The 15,865-nt window shown below is 34.4% G+C and overlaps 2 protein-coding genes across 3 annotated transcripts in view; both read right to left on the minus strand.

The window, feature by feature from the left end:
- LOC106878624 (protein IWS1 homolog) overlaps positions 1 to 15,865 on the minus strand; it is an 863,399-nt gene that overhangs the window by 466,661 nt on the left and 380,873 nt on the right. The window lies entirely within an intron of this gene.
- LOC106875499 (survival of motor neuron-related-splicing factor 30) overlaps positions 1 to 15,865 on the minus strand; it is a 34,805-nt gene that overhangs the window by 10,236 nt on the left and 8,704 nt on the right. Inside the window, exons 2-5 of the mRNA XM_014923668.2 lie at positions 14,491 to 14,556; positions 8,541 to 8,713; positions 1,570 to 1,657; positions 569 to 651 (exon numbers count right to left, since the gene is read on the minus strand). Of these exons, the coding sequence (XP_014779154.1) occupies positions 569 to 651; positions 1,570 to 1,657; positions 8,541 to 8,713; positions 14,491 to 14,556 (410 nt within the window). The remainder of the gene's footprint in view (positions 1 to 568; positions 652 to 1,569; positions 1,658 to 8,540; positions 8,714 to 14,490; positions 14,557 to 15,865) is intronic.

Raw genomic sequence — 15,865 nt, forward strand, 5'->3', positions numbered from 1 at the left:
CTCATTTAAATATGAATAGGTGATTACGGGCGGTTTTGGGCGGCTTGGTCATATGAACCAAAATTTTTTTCGGGCGGCTTTGGGCGGTTTGGTAACGAAAGGGTTAAACTTAAGAACTCCACACATCTCTTTGTGAGACTCAGCAGCTTTCTTGCCTTTAAGGAAATAAAAAAGCAAAATATAGTGAAAATGTTCGTTTTTGCACTCCATGTTGAAAATGACACTGAATAGTTGTAAAGAAAATTACATGCAATTTGCTTCTAAAGTAAGCTAAAGGTAATGGCTACCAAATGTCAAAAGGAAAAAAATCATGACATTGACAAAAGTCATTAAAAAAAATCAACCATCTATTTATGAAAAACGAAATTACTTTCTTGCCAACCCAATAACACCTAAGCAATTTACTTGTACATTGATGTTGGAAGCTCTGTAATGAAAGTGGCCCTATTTCAATATGATTTTTAACTAATAAAGTATACGAAGAATTTTACTATCAACCTAGAATTACCAGAAAATATCATTGTATTAATTATCTTAATTTAAGTGTGATCAATAATTATTAACTTACTTTGATTTAAGTCGTTTGGCTTCAGGACCCAATCCATCCACACCATGATCATTATCAGCATCAGATGGTTTTAATAAATTTGCCTAGAGCATTGGGAAACAAAAATTAGAAAAAAATTCAGCAGCAATCTAGTGTTTGTGAATAATAGGCGTAGGAGTGGCTGTGTGCATAGGCATAGGAGTGGCTGTGTGGTAAGTAGCTTGCTTACCAACCACATGGTTCAGGGTTCAGTGTCACTGCATGGCACCTTGGGCAAGTGTCTTCTACTATAGCCTTGGGCCGACCAAAGCCTTGTGAGTAGATTTGGTAGATGGAAACTGAAAGAAGCCCGTCGTATATATGTATATATATATGTGTGTGTGTGTGCGTGTGTATGCTTGTGTGTCTGTGTTTGTCCCCACCAACATCACTTGACACCCGATGCTGAAGTTACGGGGACGTCCCCATAACTTAGCGGTTCGGCAAAAGAGACTGATAGAATAAGTACTAGGCTTACAAAGAGTAAGCGCTGGGGTCGATTTTCTCGATTAAAGGCTATGCTCTAGCATGGCCGCAGTCAAATGACTGAAACAAGTAAAAGAGTAAACTATTATGGTTATAAATACACAGCTAAACAATAAAGCTGAGCTAATATTAATTTCAAATTGTAGAAAGTACAAAAGGCAGCGAGCTGGCAGAAACGTTAGCACGCCAAGCAAAATGCTTAGCAGTATTTTGTCTGCTGTTATATTCCGAGTTCAAATTTTGCCGAGGTGACTTTGCTTTGCATCCTTTCGGGGTTGATAAATTAAGTACCAGTTATGCACTGGCGTTGATGTAATCGACTCAACCCCTTTGTCTGTCCCCTTTATGTTTAGCCCCTTGTGAGCAATAAAGAAATAAGAAAGTACAACATAAAAAAAAAAAAGAAATCACCAGAAAATCCAAGAAGATACAAATTATTTCAGGAGAAATTTTGCATAAACCAAATGAATATTAATTTCTCTCTTCAAAATATTTACCTGTGTAATGTCTGTATTTCCATAACCCTCAAATGTTACAGTACATGTTCCATCAAGCAATATCTCATCAATTTTTGCTTCATAATACCTACAAAGGGAAAATTAGGTTATCTTAAATTTGTCAAATGAATTTTCTAATTGTAAATATCCCTGCCCATTTAGCAAGGCAGGTGTGAAAAGACTTAGCTGATGAAGCCTACTAAAACTGAAATATGTTGAACTGTCATTGTGTTTGGTACAATTAACATTAGACACCACTCAAGCAAAAAAAAAAACAAAAAAAATTTGCTGTGAAATGCTTAATTTCTTCAAATTATATCCCCTCCCATTTCAAAGTCTCAACTAGAAATTCTTCATTAGGAACTATTTGGGTATACCATTCAGTGTATTAGCATGTAAGCTACCATCTAAATCGTGGGTCACCAAACTACGGCCCACGATGTCAATTTGTCCGGCTTGCTGTCGGATGCTGAAAGAATGCTTTCATACTGCTTCTTATAAAAGCATGAAAAAACATGCTTTTATACTACTTCTTACACTTCTTAGATTAGGCATGTCGTATGTATACTGAGTCAGTCACGTCATGTGCTATGTATTTCATGTGCCATAATTACTACATAATGACTAGCTTGAGGCACATGTGATGTGCCTCAGGCTAGTCAGTTATTAGTGATCAGACGTGACAAAGCGAGAGAGAGAGGAAGTAAGATAGAAAGAGAGAGGAGTGAGAGAGAAAGAGAGGAGTGAGAGAGAAAGAGAGAGTGAGTGAGAGAGAAAGAGACATCATTGGTGACAGTGTTCGTTTTGTGCTTTTAAATGTTTCAGAGAGGAAGAGAAAGAGAGTGAGAAAGTGAGAGAGAATGAAAGAGACAGTGCGTGGTGAGGGTGTTCATTTTGTGTTTTTAAATATTTCAGAGAGGATGTAAGAGGGAAAGAAAGAGAGTGAGAAACAATGAAAGAGAAAGAGAGAGAGTGAAAGAGACAGCGGGTGCTGATGGCGCTCGTTTTGTGTTTTTAAATGTTTATCACATCGCAAGAGAAGTAGATACATATACACGTTGTTTAATCAAAAGTGGGAGAGAAGAGGGACACAAAGGAAGTGAAAGAGAAAGAAAGTGAGAGACAATTCATACATAGATACATAGACACAGCAAATATTGGCTGTCAGTTTCACTTTTCATTATCAGACAAGAATAAAATCAACTCACAAATGGCTGAGTACTCCACAGCTACAACTCGAGATATATATATATATATATGTGTGTGTGTGTGTGTGTGAATGTATTTGCATGTGTGTATAGTATAGGTTAGGTTAGTTAAAACATGTTTGCAATAATAAGTGTCGCGTGGTGGAAATAAACGCAATTACCAAACTTTCATTCATAAATCTATTTATTATTTCGTTCTTTTGCATTTCAATTTGTACCCAGAAATTTTCAACAACTGCACACCAGAAGAAATAGAAAAAAAAAAAAAAAAAAAAAAAAAAAAAAAATTTCTCAGAATAAAACTTAGCCCAAGTGATGCAAATATTCCATTCACACTAAACAGACTTCAGCTTCCACTTCGACTTGCATATTCAATGACAATTAATAAGGCTCAAGGGCAAACATTTGAAAAAGTATTTTCTCATGGTCAATTATATCTTGCATTTTCAAGAGCACAAGCTATGAACAATATCAAAGTAAGAATAATGACACTCAATTGGGATAACAGACAAGGCCAAAAACGTGGTGTGACATACACAAAAAATACTGTCTACCATAAACTACTGTGAGGAAGACCACCACACCAGCTAGCATCACCAGCACACCAGCTGCTCCATCATTACACCTTTCAGATCAGGGAACCAGTTAGGGGCCTGCTGGATTTCTCTCGGCATACCAGCAAACAACAAAATTGCACCAGCCAACATTACCACTACCTCCAAGCCAGTTGTATGTGTGTATGTATGTGTGTGTGTTTGTCCCACCACCAGCATTGCTTGACAACCGATATTGGTGCATTTGCATCCTTGTAATTTAGTTGTTCACCAGGCTTACAGGGAATAAGTCCAGGGATCAATTTCGACTAAAGGGTGGTGCTCCAGCATGGCCACTGTGAAATGACTGAAACAAGTAAAAGAATAAAAGAATACCCGAAAAACGTTCTGTACCACTAAACCAAAAAGGTTCTGTACGATGTATTTTAAGGATAAATAGTAATTCCGTTTACGTTTGTGTAACTGAGATATTTTGGTTAGATTATATAGTCATTGGTGTTACGTTACTTTCTATATTCTGTAACTGTCACAATATACTTTTCTAGGCCTGAAATTTTTGTGGGGAGGGGGCCAGTTGTTTAGATTGACCCCAGTACACAACTGGTACTTAATTTATTGACCCCTAAAGGACGAAAGGTAAAGTCAACCTTGGTAGAATTTGAACTCAGAATGTAAAGACAGATGGGCATAATATGCAAACATTTCTCATGACACCAGTACACTTTATAGATGCTTACATTTTTTATGTTTTCTGTGAATTTTTCACAGGTCCTGCTAGTTACAATTAAAACAGGAATATCTGACGCTGAGGCCTAAGACTGCTTTTGTTTTTCTTCACCCATCATTATGGCTACTAAGAAGAGAAAGGTTGATGATGAATGTTGCACTTTCAATAAATGGGGAGAAAAGTTGCGGTCCGAGAAATTTGAATCTTTGAAATGTAGTTTGGAATCTCAAAAGAATTTCTTTACGAAAAAGTTTGTTGGAAATGAATCTATCACTCGTGTAAGTTACAAAATAGTGAAGAAGTTGACAGAGCGAGGAAAACCATTTACTGACAGAAACTTTATAAAAGAGTACATGATGGAAACAGCAAATGACTTGTGTCCTGAAAAAGCTAACATGTTTGACTGTATCAGCCTTTCAGCAAATTCAGTTGTGCGGAGAATAGAACTTGGAGAGAATATACATATACATGAGAAAGCTAAGAAATTTTTGTGGTATTCTCTTGCAATGGATGAGTCTACTGATCTCTCTAGAACGTCACAACTTCTTGTGTTTGTAGTGTTAATTGAAACCTTGAGATTATTTCTTGCGTACTAAAACCGGTTACAACTGTGGTGAACTTTATTCGGAATCAAGGGCTTAATCACCGACAGTTCCAGGCTTTCCTTGAAGAAATGGATTTTAATTTCTGTGACTTGCCTTACTACACAGAAGTGAGATGGCTCAGTTGTGGTGAATTGAACAAAATATTTATCTGGCCCACTATGGAAAAAGTTTGGTGACCCAATCTAAATTAATGCCATTGATTAGTTTTTTGTAATTTCAATAATTTATATTAAGACTATGCATTTTTTGCTTCAATATTGGAGATGTGCTGATACCATTTGCAGTAACTAGCATCCTACATGTGCAGAAGAGATTTAATTCTGGAATATCTTAATAAAACTTTCCACTAACTATATAATCATTTCCATTTATATATACTAGCAGAGATACCCGACCTTGCTCGAGATTAAAATGGCATAGATTTTTATTGCTTTACTTGTTTCAGTCATGTGACTGTGGCCATGGTGGAGCACCGCTGTTGGTTGAAGAAATTAAGCACAGGATTTATTCTTTGTAAACTTAGTACTCATTCTGTCTGTCTTTTACCAAACCGCTAAGTTACAGGAATGTAAACAAAGCAACATCAGTTGTCAAGCAATGGTGGGGGTATAAACACAACACAGGCACACACACACAAATATACGACAGTCTTCTTTCAGTTTCTGAGTACGAAATCCACTGACAAGATTTTGGTCAGCCTGAGGCTATAGTAAGCATGCATATATATACATGTATATGCTTTCGGTGCGAATGGCTTTATTATACGGTGCCATATTTTACAATCCTATAAATAATAATAATAATGGTATTTTTATATAAGCTTAAAGCTTATGCCATGACTAACGAAAATAGTCTAATAATGGAGCATATAAGCCCCCGACAAAAAAATAAAGGCTTTTCCCATCCGCGTGGAATGCGAACCCACATCCCTTTGTTAACATGACTAAGTGTGTTACCTTCACACGCGGATAGGAAAGCCTTCTTTTTTTCTGTTGAGTGCTTATATGCCTCGTTATTAGACTATTTTCTTTAGTCATTGCACGGTGAACGCCATACACTTTAAGCTTATATAAAAATACCTTTATTATTATTTACAGGATTGTAAAATACGGCGTCGTATAACAAAAACCATTTGCATCGAAGGCATATATATATATAAAATTCGAAAACATGAACAGTTTTGTAACATTGTTTACAAAATAATAGCTGATCGTTTGCGAAGGAGCGTGTCTACAGTGAACACTTATGATTTTTGGTCTGGTTACTCCTGCTCTCTCCATGCACGACCAGTTATATGTCGCTATGAGTAGAGCAACAGATTCAGCAAATTTGGAAATAAGTTGTGGAGAAATGGAGAATATCATTTATATTGTGTATCACTCACTAAAAAGACAAAACTTTAAAAATCTGTTATCTCTCTCTCTCTCTTTACACTGTCGCTAGAAGGGGACTTAACTCATGTTTGCAAATGCCCCGACTTGAAAATTGTTAGAAGTTATGGTTTAAAATTATTTTTAATGCAAAAATTCACATCTTAGGAAGCAAAACAAAAAAAAATTAAAAATAATAATAAATGGCATTTTCGACCATGAGGAATCCATTGGTGCAACTCCCAGATTGCTATCTTGTAAGGTGTGGATTTCTATAGATGCAACACACACACACTCACAAACTCAGCTTTACAATATGTACTGATATATATATATATATATATATATACAGATAGGTAGATAGAAATAAGCTAATTTATTTTTGAACACAGACACAGTTGGAACAGCTGAAACATTGGGTAAATTACCCTTACAAAATGAAAAAATTTGTCAACAACCAGCCATGGTACTTGAACCCATACCCTTCAAGACTCCGACCACGTGTTTTACCATTAAGCTAATCTGCCTACTGACAAATCAATCTGCTTTTTAGATGTTTTTAAAACTAAATGTGCAGCCACATGTATAAATATAAACAAACGTCTTTTTTTTTTTTGTAAGTGTGATATAAATATCACACAATTTATTCTCTAGTAAATACATACTTGTAAATAGTACTGGCACACCATTTTATAAATGTAAAAGAATGATATCTACAATTATAGTCATAGTAGCAATTTTTTTTATACAGCCACAAGGCATCAGATTGTTGCTTAACAACAATTTAGACCATGGCTGGCTCTGAATGAACAGGTCTTTGGTGAAAGGATTTTCAACTTTGACCATCCCATTTTTTTCCTACATGCGAGAAACCTAGAGCCATATTAACCCATGTTTTCTTCTCATACAGTAGGGTGAGATTTGGCCACAATTTCTACCTGCCCAACTAATCATACAGGGGCTCCTTTGATGGCTCAAGAGGCACTCAAGCTTTGTGTTTAATAAGAATGACTTGTAATGTTGGAAACTTAACTGAAAATATTAGAAATAATAAAAGAACAAAACCAAAGTTTTTATGTCAAGAATTTGAGGATATATTCTATCGGTATCTTTTGCCGAACCGCTAAGTTACGGGGATGTAAACACACTAAGGTGCTATGCAGTGGGACTGAACCTGGAACCATGTGGTTGGTAAGCAAGCAGGCAGGCAGATAGATGTTTCTTTATTGGCCACACAAGGCTGAACACAGAGGGGACAAAATACAAAGTAGAGCTATTCTTTTTGGGAAGAGAGAAAAAAGGGAAGGGGGATAGAAATTCGATCAAAAGGGATCGTGGAACACCCCCACCCCCCGATCAATAGGGATCGTGTATCACAGAAATGCCATGATGTAAAAAGGGGAAACAGACTAGGTTTATCCATGGAAAGAAAAGCCTATGGAAAAGACCACGGTAACCTCTGGCAATAATGTCATGCAAAAAAACACATTACAGCAAGTGACTCTTTTTTCCTTTCTTTTTTAGGTTCATAGGATTATGCTCAATGTGGCTCCATCATTCACACATGCCATCCTTGCTACATTCACCCATCTTTTTTTGAAACATTCACTAGACAAGACTTCCCTCTCACCTTCCTCTTCAAGTGATACTTGAAGAAGTTGATGAGAGATTCACCAGAGAGGAAAGTGTTCATCTCTAGACCTTTCAGATGCGTCCACCATACACATTCTTTCGCCATAGCCACAAGTACGATGAAAATGGGTCTTCCTTCCCATTTCAAGGAAGGAGGTATGACAATATTCACGATATATTCGGTTGATAAACTGACTCGTCCCACACACGATAGCAGTCGTTCGACATAGGCCCACAGGTCAGAAATGGTTGGACACTGTAACGAGTGTGTGCAGAATGGTTTCATCCCTCTGACCGAATGTCAGGCAGGTCAGCCTTATGTTTCTCGAGCCATGCCTGTAGAGCTTATCCCAAATGGGTAGCACTTCTTGATAGGACTGCCAGGCCAGGGATCTTTGGAAGTTGTCCATAGGTCCCAGCCCAAAAGTCGTCTTGAACAGGCGGATCAGGTATTCCTCATCGACACCCAAGTTTGCCCCCAAGATTGTCGTTGTACCTCCCCTCCACTAATCACCTATAGAATGCTTTGGTTGTGTTGCAGTTGCTCAAGGTCGACCTGGGACAGCATAGTTGCTTGAGAGCAACACGACACTCGCGGTGCCATTCGCCCTTCCTCAGTCTCTTTTCGACCCACGACTGCAGTTTGGTCATGGATACGAGTTGCAGGAAAGCACGCCTCACAAACGGCGACCACACCTGTTCACCGTCATCTACATAAAGCCAGAGATGTCGCAGTCTCAGTGTGTGTCTGCGCATCATCAACCACATACAGACAGATATATATATATATATATATAAACACACACACACACATACAATTTATTTTTGCTTAAATGTTTCTATAGTAATTTGAAATGAACTGATTTAATACTTACTGTCCATCTACAGACCAAAGAGCTTGACAAGCATCCCCAGCACTCCAGGTTGTCTGAACTGCTTCTGCAGCTTCTGTGTTTGTTGATACTTCTTCACCATTGCCTTCTTCAGCATTAGAACTTCCTGAAGTTGGGCCAATGTTCAGCAGCTGCAGAGTTAGTTCTATCACCTCCTGAAGAGACAAAAAGTTGTGTTAGATCAAATAAACCAAAAAGATAAAAGAGACAAGGAAATGTTACAAGAAAGGACTGAAATCACTGAAAGCAGTCATTAAAATCCCAGCAACAAGGCCCCAAAAATGTTTTTCTTTTTTAAAATAGGGTCCACAACATTAAAATAAAACAAATATATCACCTCAAGTCTTAACAGACAGACATTCTCCAATTTACAAGGACAAAATTTACTAAAATTTCTTTGATTGACTTTAATGATTGGAATGTTTAAATTATTAAAAGTAAAGAAAAAACAAGTTTGTAAATTAGCCAGTTTTTTTTTCCTACCATATTTCAATAAATTATAAAGATCTATTCTATTCAGAATTTCTAATTTGTTTAGTTAAAACGGAAGCTATAAAATTTTTTCAAAAGTATTTCTAAAACAAATTCTTTACTGGTGCAATTCTCTAAAGCTTCAACTGCATATTATCTTAAGCTTTTAAGAATTTTCTATAGTTTTTGACTCAATTACACCTAGTAGTCAAATTAGGAGAAAACTAATTTAGATTAACTCAACTCAAAAAAGCTCAAATTTTGAAGATATTCACACAATAATGTGGTTTTGCTCAAGATGAACAATACTTTGTGATAGCAAATATTTAACAGCTACCTACAAAAATGTGTAAAATATCTATTTACCAGTCAGTGTTAGTTGAGCTAACCATAGGAGATGAAGAGATTCAAAAAAGAGTTATGAGTTTAATATTTCACTGATCAAACTTCACTAGTAAAGATGTGTTTGGGATAACCAAAAGACAATTTTTCTTTGGATGTTAAGCCAGAAATACGTAATGCCACAATATTGGTGAAAATTTCCTTTGATAAGGTACAGAGGTTATTCTTGAAAGGAAATCAACTGAATTGGTCCAGTACGCTACTGGCACTTATTTTATCAATTTCTTGGAACTCAAAATGTAGTAGAACAAAAATATTAAAGTCTTTTGTTTTGTGCTTCTACCCTGCCAATTTATGATCTTTTATTAGTAATAAGATACAGCTGGATGAAAAATTTAAGTAATACCTATTGTGTTTCCATGAGACTTAGCTGGTGTAAAAAAAAAAGGATTTTTAAACACTACACATTTAAATTACAATAGTTAATTTTGATGGTGCATTCAGGTATCCAAAATTAGTCTGTTTACACATGTTTCTAAACATGAGGTACTATTTAATTGTTCTAAGCTCTAATAGATAATCAATATTTTCAAAAATCTAATAATTCTGTTTATATACCATAATATAGCAATATAAGTTTAAATTTTAAAAGGCAACTTCATAGCAAAACCGTAAGTACATATATGAAGTACTGCGAATGAAGAAAAAGTAACTGAAAGAGGACTGTGTTAATGGGCAGGCAATCTATAGGCATTCTTCAATACATGCTGAGACATGCTTTGACAATATGAAGAGAAATAGGTTCCAAGTTAGAAATGTCAAGGAACATTTGTAGATGCCGGCATGTTCCCAAAACACATGGAAACACAGAATAAACAAGATCAAATTTAATTTAGACTAAAATTTTTTATTTTAAAAGTATATAAAAAGGTAAAAAAAAGATGGAAAAACGTTCCATTTTTCACATGGTGTTGTTTGTGTCAATATCCCACCACAGAAGTGTAACTAGTTCAAGTATTCAAACTGTGGAGAGTATACTTACTACTCAAGGATCACCGTCTGTGAGTCTTTCAAAACATACGAAGAGCGTGTATCGCCCCTTCATCTAGAAATACAAGAGTCTGAGAACAAATTAGATTGACTCAACCAATATGGACTTAGAGGACTAGGTTAGGAGGAGCAGAAGGCATTCATACAACATAACAACAACAGCATTGCCATTATTGCATGTGAAAAGCAACCATACACATGCATTCAGATAATTCAAAAATGAATATGAGGCGAGTACAATCTATATAGTGGAGACGAAATAGATTATATGAGATAAAATTACATACAATTTACAATTCTAAAATGGTTACCATTTAGGTGAATTTCTTTTGCTTATTCTAAAATAGGAAAAAAAAACAAAAAACAAAAAAAACATAACATCTTACAATTTAAATTAACAGACATAAACTGTTGAGAAAATATATGCAATGTCACTTAAGTTTACAGTTAATATTCACTTTTGTTTTTAAATAAGTATTTGAATAGATACAGTGAAGGCACATGACATAGTGGTTAAGCTGTTGCACTCATGATTGCTAGATCATGGGTTCAGTTCAAAGATTGGGTGATGCAGTATGTTCTTGAGCAAAACACTTCATTTCACATTGCTCCAGTCTCCCTTTCAATTAGGGGGGGATGCTCACCTAGACAGTGGGGTGGCATCATTTGAAGGCTAATATGATGTATAGCATGCTATGACCAGCAATGTGTAACATTTGATAGCTTGGTCAGTCATGTGACTACATGAAATAGATATAGGTCTGGAGTTGTCTCATGTATTATCAATTTGTATTTTGTAAATATAATTATCTAGATTGTGCCAACAAGCAATTGTTAGATATATTGTTCTGCTCTATACATAATTGCACAAATGAAACCAAGACATTCTGGTAGAGTGCATTCTGGAGAAAACATTATTAGTATTAGACTAATACTAAGAGTTATAAAATTTATTTTGTAACTGCATAAAATTAAGATTTTTAAAACTTAGAACATGGATATTTATTAATGAGTTAAATACCTTGTTCGTGGTTTAAAAAAAAAATCTAAACAAACATTGCTGATATGTCACTAATCATTTTCTTCTCAAAAGTACACTGTTACTTCAAATATAATTTTTTTTTTCATTACATTTTCAATGAAGTATAAGTGGTTTTTTCAATTCCACTGCCTCCTGAAAGTGAAACAATTCTGAAAAGAAAATAATTGTGTCCTTTCTTTCAGGTTAAATGTAACTTCTAGTGTATATCATCTATCTCTCTATCTTCTATCTATAGGTGAATTTCTTTTGCTTATTCTAAAATAGGAAAAGAAAAAAATAACATAACATCTTACAATTTAAATTAACTGACATTAACTGTTGAGAAAATAAATGCAATGTCACTTAAGTTTACAAGTAATATTCAGTTTTGTTTTTAAATAAGTATTTGAATAGATACAGTGAAGGCACATGACATAGTGGTTAAGCTGTTGCACTCATGATTGCGAGATCACTGACTCAGTTCAAAGATTGGGTAATGCATTATGTTCTTGAGCAAAACACTTCATTTCACATTGCTCCATTCCTGCCATTTGATTAAAATGATAAAGATTACAAATAAAATAGTCATTTCCCCCTTTAAGAAAAAACAGGAAAAAAATCAAGTTGAAAATATCAACATTTCAAAGAGATGTCGCAGATACCACTGTCCATCCTTTTTTTGTTACTTTCTAATTTCTTCCCTTAAGCATTTATACAACTTTCAAGTGTCGTGGACTGAAAGATAGACATTCTCCCTATATTTTATGGGATATTTTTTGAACCACGGGTACTCTATTTTTTTCTTTTCTTAAAGGGTAAAATTACTATTTTATTTAAAATAAAATATTAATCTTTATCATCTTAATCAAAAGGCAGGAAAATAGACTGAGAGATTATCTCTTTATAGACAAAGATCAGTTGTAATGGGAGGAGCTGAATCTCATAGGAATGGAAAAACAAACAACAAGTAAGTTGTACCTTGTAACAAAACTCTTTTAAGAACATTCAAATGCCACTGCAACATTGAAATCGTTGCCTCAGTGAGGTAAATTAAGTATGTCATTGTACACCTTGAAATGAAATGACCAAGCTGCTGTTCAAATAAACAATGATAACAAAATTAGTCAATATTTAATGGGTAGGTATATTGGACAGTCCAAAGCAGTTGCATCCATTTTAAGAATTTCAATTCATGAAAGAGCACCTGCAATAGCAAGACTGCAAGTTCATCTACCAGATGAACAAAGAATATTGCTCAGAAATAATGAGAATATATATGGCTGTCAATGAACAACACTGACAGAAATCTTTTCATTGTGCATCAACGATGACTTTGCAAAAACATTACTTAATGCTGAAGTATCCATGTATTTCACTAGAAACAGTAATAAGAATGGCAAAGAAGAAAGTGAGGGGAAAAAGTTGAAACACTTGGTTGTGTTTATGTTATCACACCAAAGGCAGGAGAACAACTCTCTCAGATATGATCACCAGGATCACAGTACAGTGTGGGTAATAAAAACAGTGGACAAGGATAAATTTAGCAGGAAGTGAAACTGAATTCATTTGCAATATTTCATACAATAGCACAAGACAAATCTATGGGAGGCAGTAAAAAAAAGGAGGAATGATTAATACTAAATGAAGGAGGTACAAATACTTTTCTTGAAAGTTCTTAACTTCAGAAGAGCTCATAAATGAAAGTGCCAAATAATTTAATTTAGAATCATGCTAAGATGCAAATAAAAAATATATATATATTGTAATCGCCTCATATTTAAATTAACTAACATTGCTCATAGCCATTAAATATATTTCTTACAATCAAAATAGACTGAATTGTTATAAAATGAATGGAAAAATAGAGTAAAGGAGATATCACAGGCACATTGCTCCCATAAAACATACCAATGCCAAATATATGAAATCTAGCATTTAATAAATGCATGTTACTATAATATATAAATATCAATAAAACACTAAGTACTTATGAATTAAGTATTTGAAATTATCAATTAAGACTCATTATAACTAAAAATGTTTGGTGGAATAAATTTTGTTATGTTGGAGAAAATCTAAAATTTTTCTTCTTCATAGCATAAAATTTATAATACATTAGAATTTTTTCCCCATAACATAGACCATCACAAATTTTCTAAGATTCTAACTTTCACTAAAAATCATTTAAAAAAAAATTCACTAGGATTTAGATATACTCTACTAAATTACTTACAATGAGCAACATTTGGGGGTAAAATTTCATTAACTGATTAACATAACTGAAAACATTTACTGATGATAAATTTCTTTAAAATTAAGAAACTGACTACAAAGACTATGAAATTGTGTCTGTATTTGTATGTATGTTACAAGAACTATCAAAACAGACTAAAACTCAAAATCCAACACTGTAAACAGAACAACTTTCGAACAGATCAAATAATATGCCAAGAGTTCAAAATATCTGAAAAGTTTTTAGCAAAACAAAAACTTCCTTGAAAGAACCAGTATGATATAATGCAATATTAAAATAAGCAAGAATTAAATAATTATACTCTTAATTCAAATCATGTGTGATTAAATAAATAAAAAAACCAGTAATATATGCCAAGTTAAATAACTAAAACCCCAAACTAATTGACAGCTGAAAGGTTTGAAGACAAAAATACAAACCAATTATTCCTAAGTAATAATATAAAGACTAAACTTCTAGTTTTAGCAAGAATAAAAGCCCCAACTTTTCAGTCATACTCAAAAAAATAACAACTTTCATGACTTTCTGATGTAATTTCATAACTTTTTCATATTAGGACAATAGTACATTCCATTATTAACTTTCTTATTCAAAAGGGAAACATCTACTTGAATAAAATAGAAAACATCTAAATAAATTAAAGAATTGAGTTTATCTAAAATAGAGACAATATTTCCATACTTCTAAAGTAACTAATTAATACACTGACTATATATAATTGGCAATGGTAGAATATTTATTAGTGCAACTAGTTTTACAATGAAGGCAAAGTGGTCAGAAACAGCTGTACTAACCTGTAAATCTTTCTTCAACTTGAGAAGATCCAAATTATCAGGATCACTTGTTAAGGAAGCTTCAACCTGCATGAAAATCATTAAATTAGTAATCTGCATTGGGCAAACAAGATAAAAATAATAAAAAATCAACAAGCTTTGATCATATGAAGTGTCACTTTTCACTTTTATCAGTATTTCATTGTTGAGACCTCAAGTAACAGCAAGTTGGATGTTTTAGCATGGGTGTTATTTATGATAAGCAATGTCATATAACAGAGAAAGAAAGCCAGATTGTGTTAAATTTGTAATATTTTGATTCTGAAGCAGTTTGTTTCCCAATCACATAGTTCTGGGTTCAGTCCAACTGTGTAGCACCTTGGGCAAGTGTCTTCTACTAGCCTCAAACTGACCAAATCCTTGTGAGTGGATTTGGGAGACAGAAACTAAAAGAAGCTCATCTTATATATGTATGTATGTGTGTGTGTGTGTGTGTGTGTGTGTGTAATATATATATATATATATATATATATATATTAGCTTAAAAGCTGCCCTATTGGGCAGCTTTTAACATAGCTCTTGTGGAGGGCTCTTCATTAGACCTTGGGTCCAACAATAACACTTCATGCATTGAGTACATATTAAATTTTATTCAACTTCAACAATATTTTTCAAGCAATGAACAATTTTCATTAAAACAATGATATAATTTGTCAACTTGGGAGTTTATTGTATGATAAACAACAGTACCACCACCATTGCCACCACATCGGCCATGCACACACCATTCAAACTTCTGACGCCACCACCATCAATACCTTTGGCTTTGCCACCTTCCCCTCCACCACCATTATCATCACTGACTTTCACATCACTTACTCTCACTGTCATCCCTGACTGCCTTTGCCACCTCCTCCATTATTATAACTACAGCTCATACTATTACTATCACCCCATTACCATCACAGAAAGGCTAAATGTGTGTGTAAAAGAATTGTGTTCAGTATGTTAGTTCAGTCCCTTCTTTCTCTCAATCTTATTACTCCCACTGCCATCATCAACACTACTACTTTTAATAAAAACATTATCAACTCTCCCTAAATTTCTCTCTCTCTCCCTCTCTGTCTGCACCATCACCGCCTCTGCCTATTACTCTCACTCCAGCTTGAGCAATAGTAGGAGTGCCAATGAATAGTGAGAGAAGGGGTCGAAGTTTGACACACTGACACAGATATTAGTTTACGCATTTGTTATATATATATATATTAGAAAAAATAATAAGGTACTCAGATATCTGGATGGTTGCACATTTACAGATTTTTATTAATATGCCACATGTTTTTATAAATTAGCGCTTGCATCTATCCTAGTAGATTCTCCATATATATATATATAT

The sequence above is a fragment of the Octopus bimaculoides genome, chromosome 10, assembly GCF_001194135.2.
Source record: "Octopus bimaculoides isolate UCB-OBI-ISO-001 chromosome 10, ASM119413v2, whole genome shotgun sequence".
Taxonomy (NCBI): domain Eukaryota; kingdom Metazoa; phylum Mollusca; class Cephalopoda; order Octopoda; family Octopodidae; genus Octopus; species Octopus bimaculoides.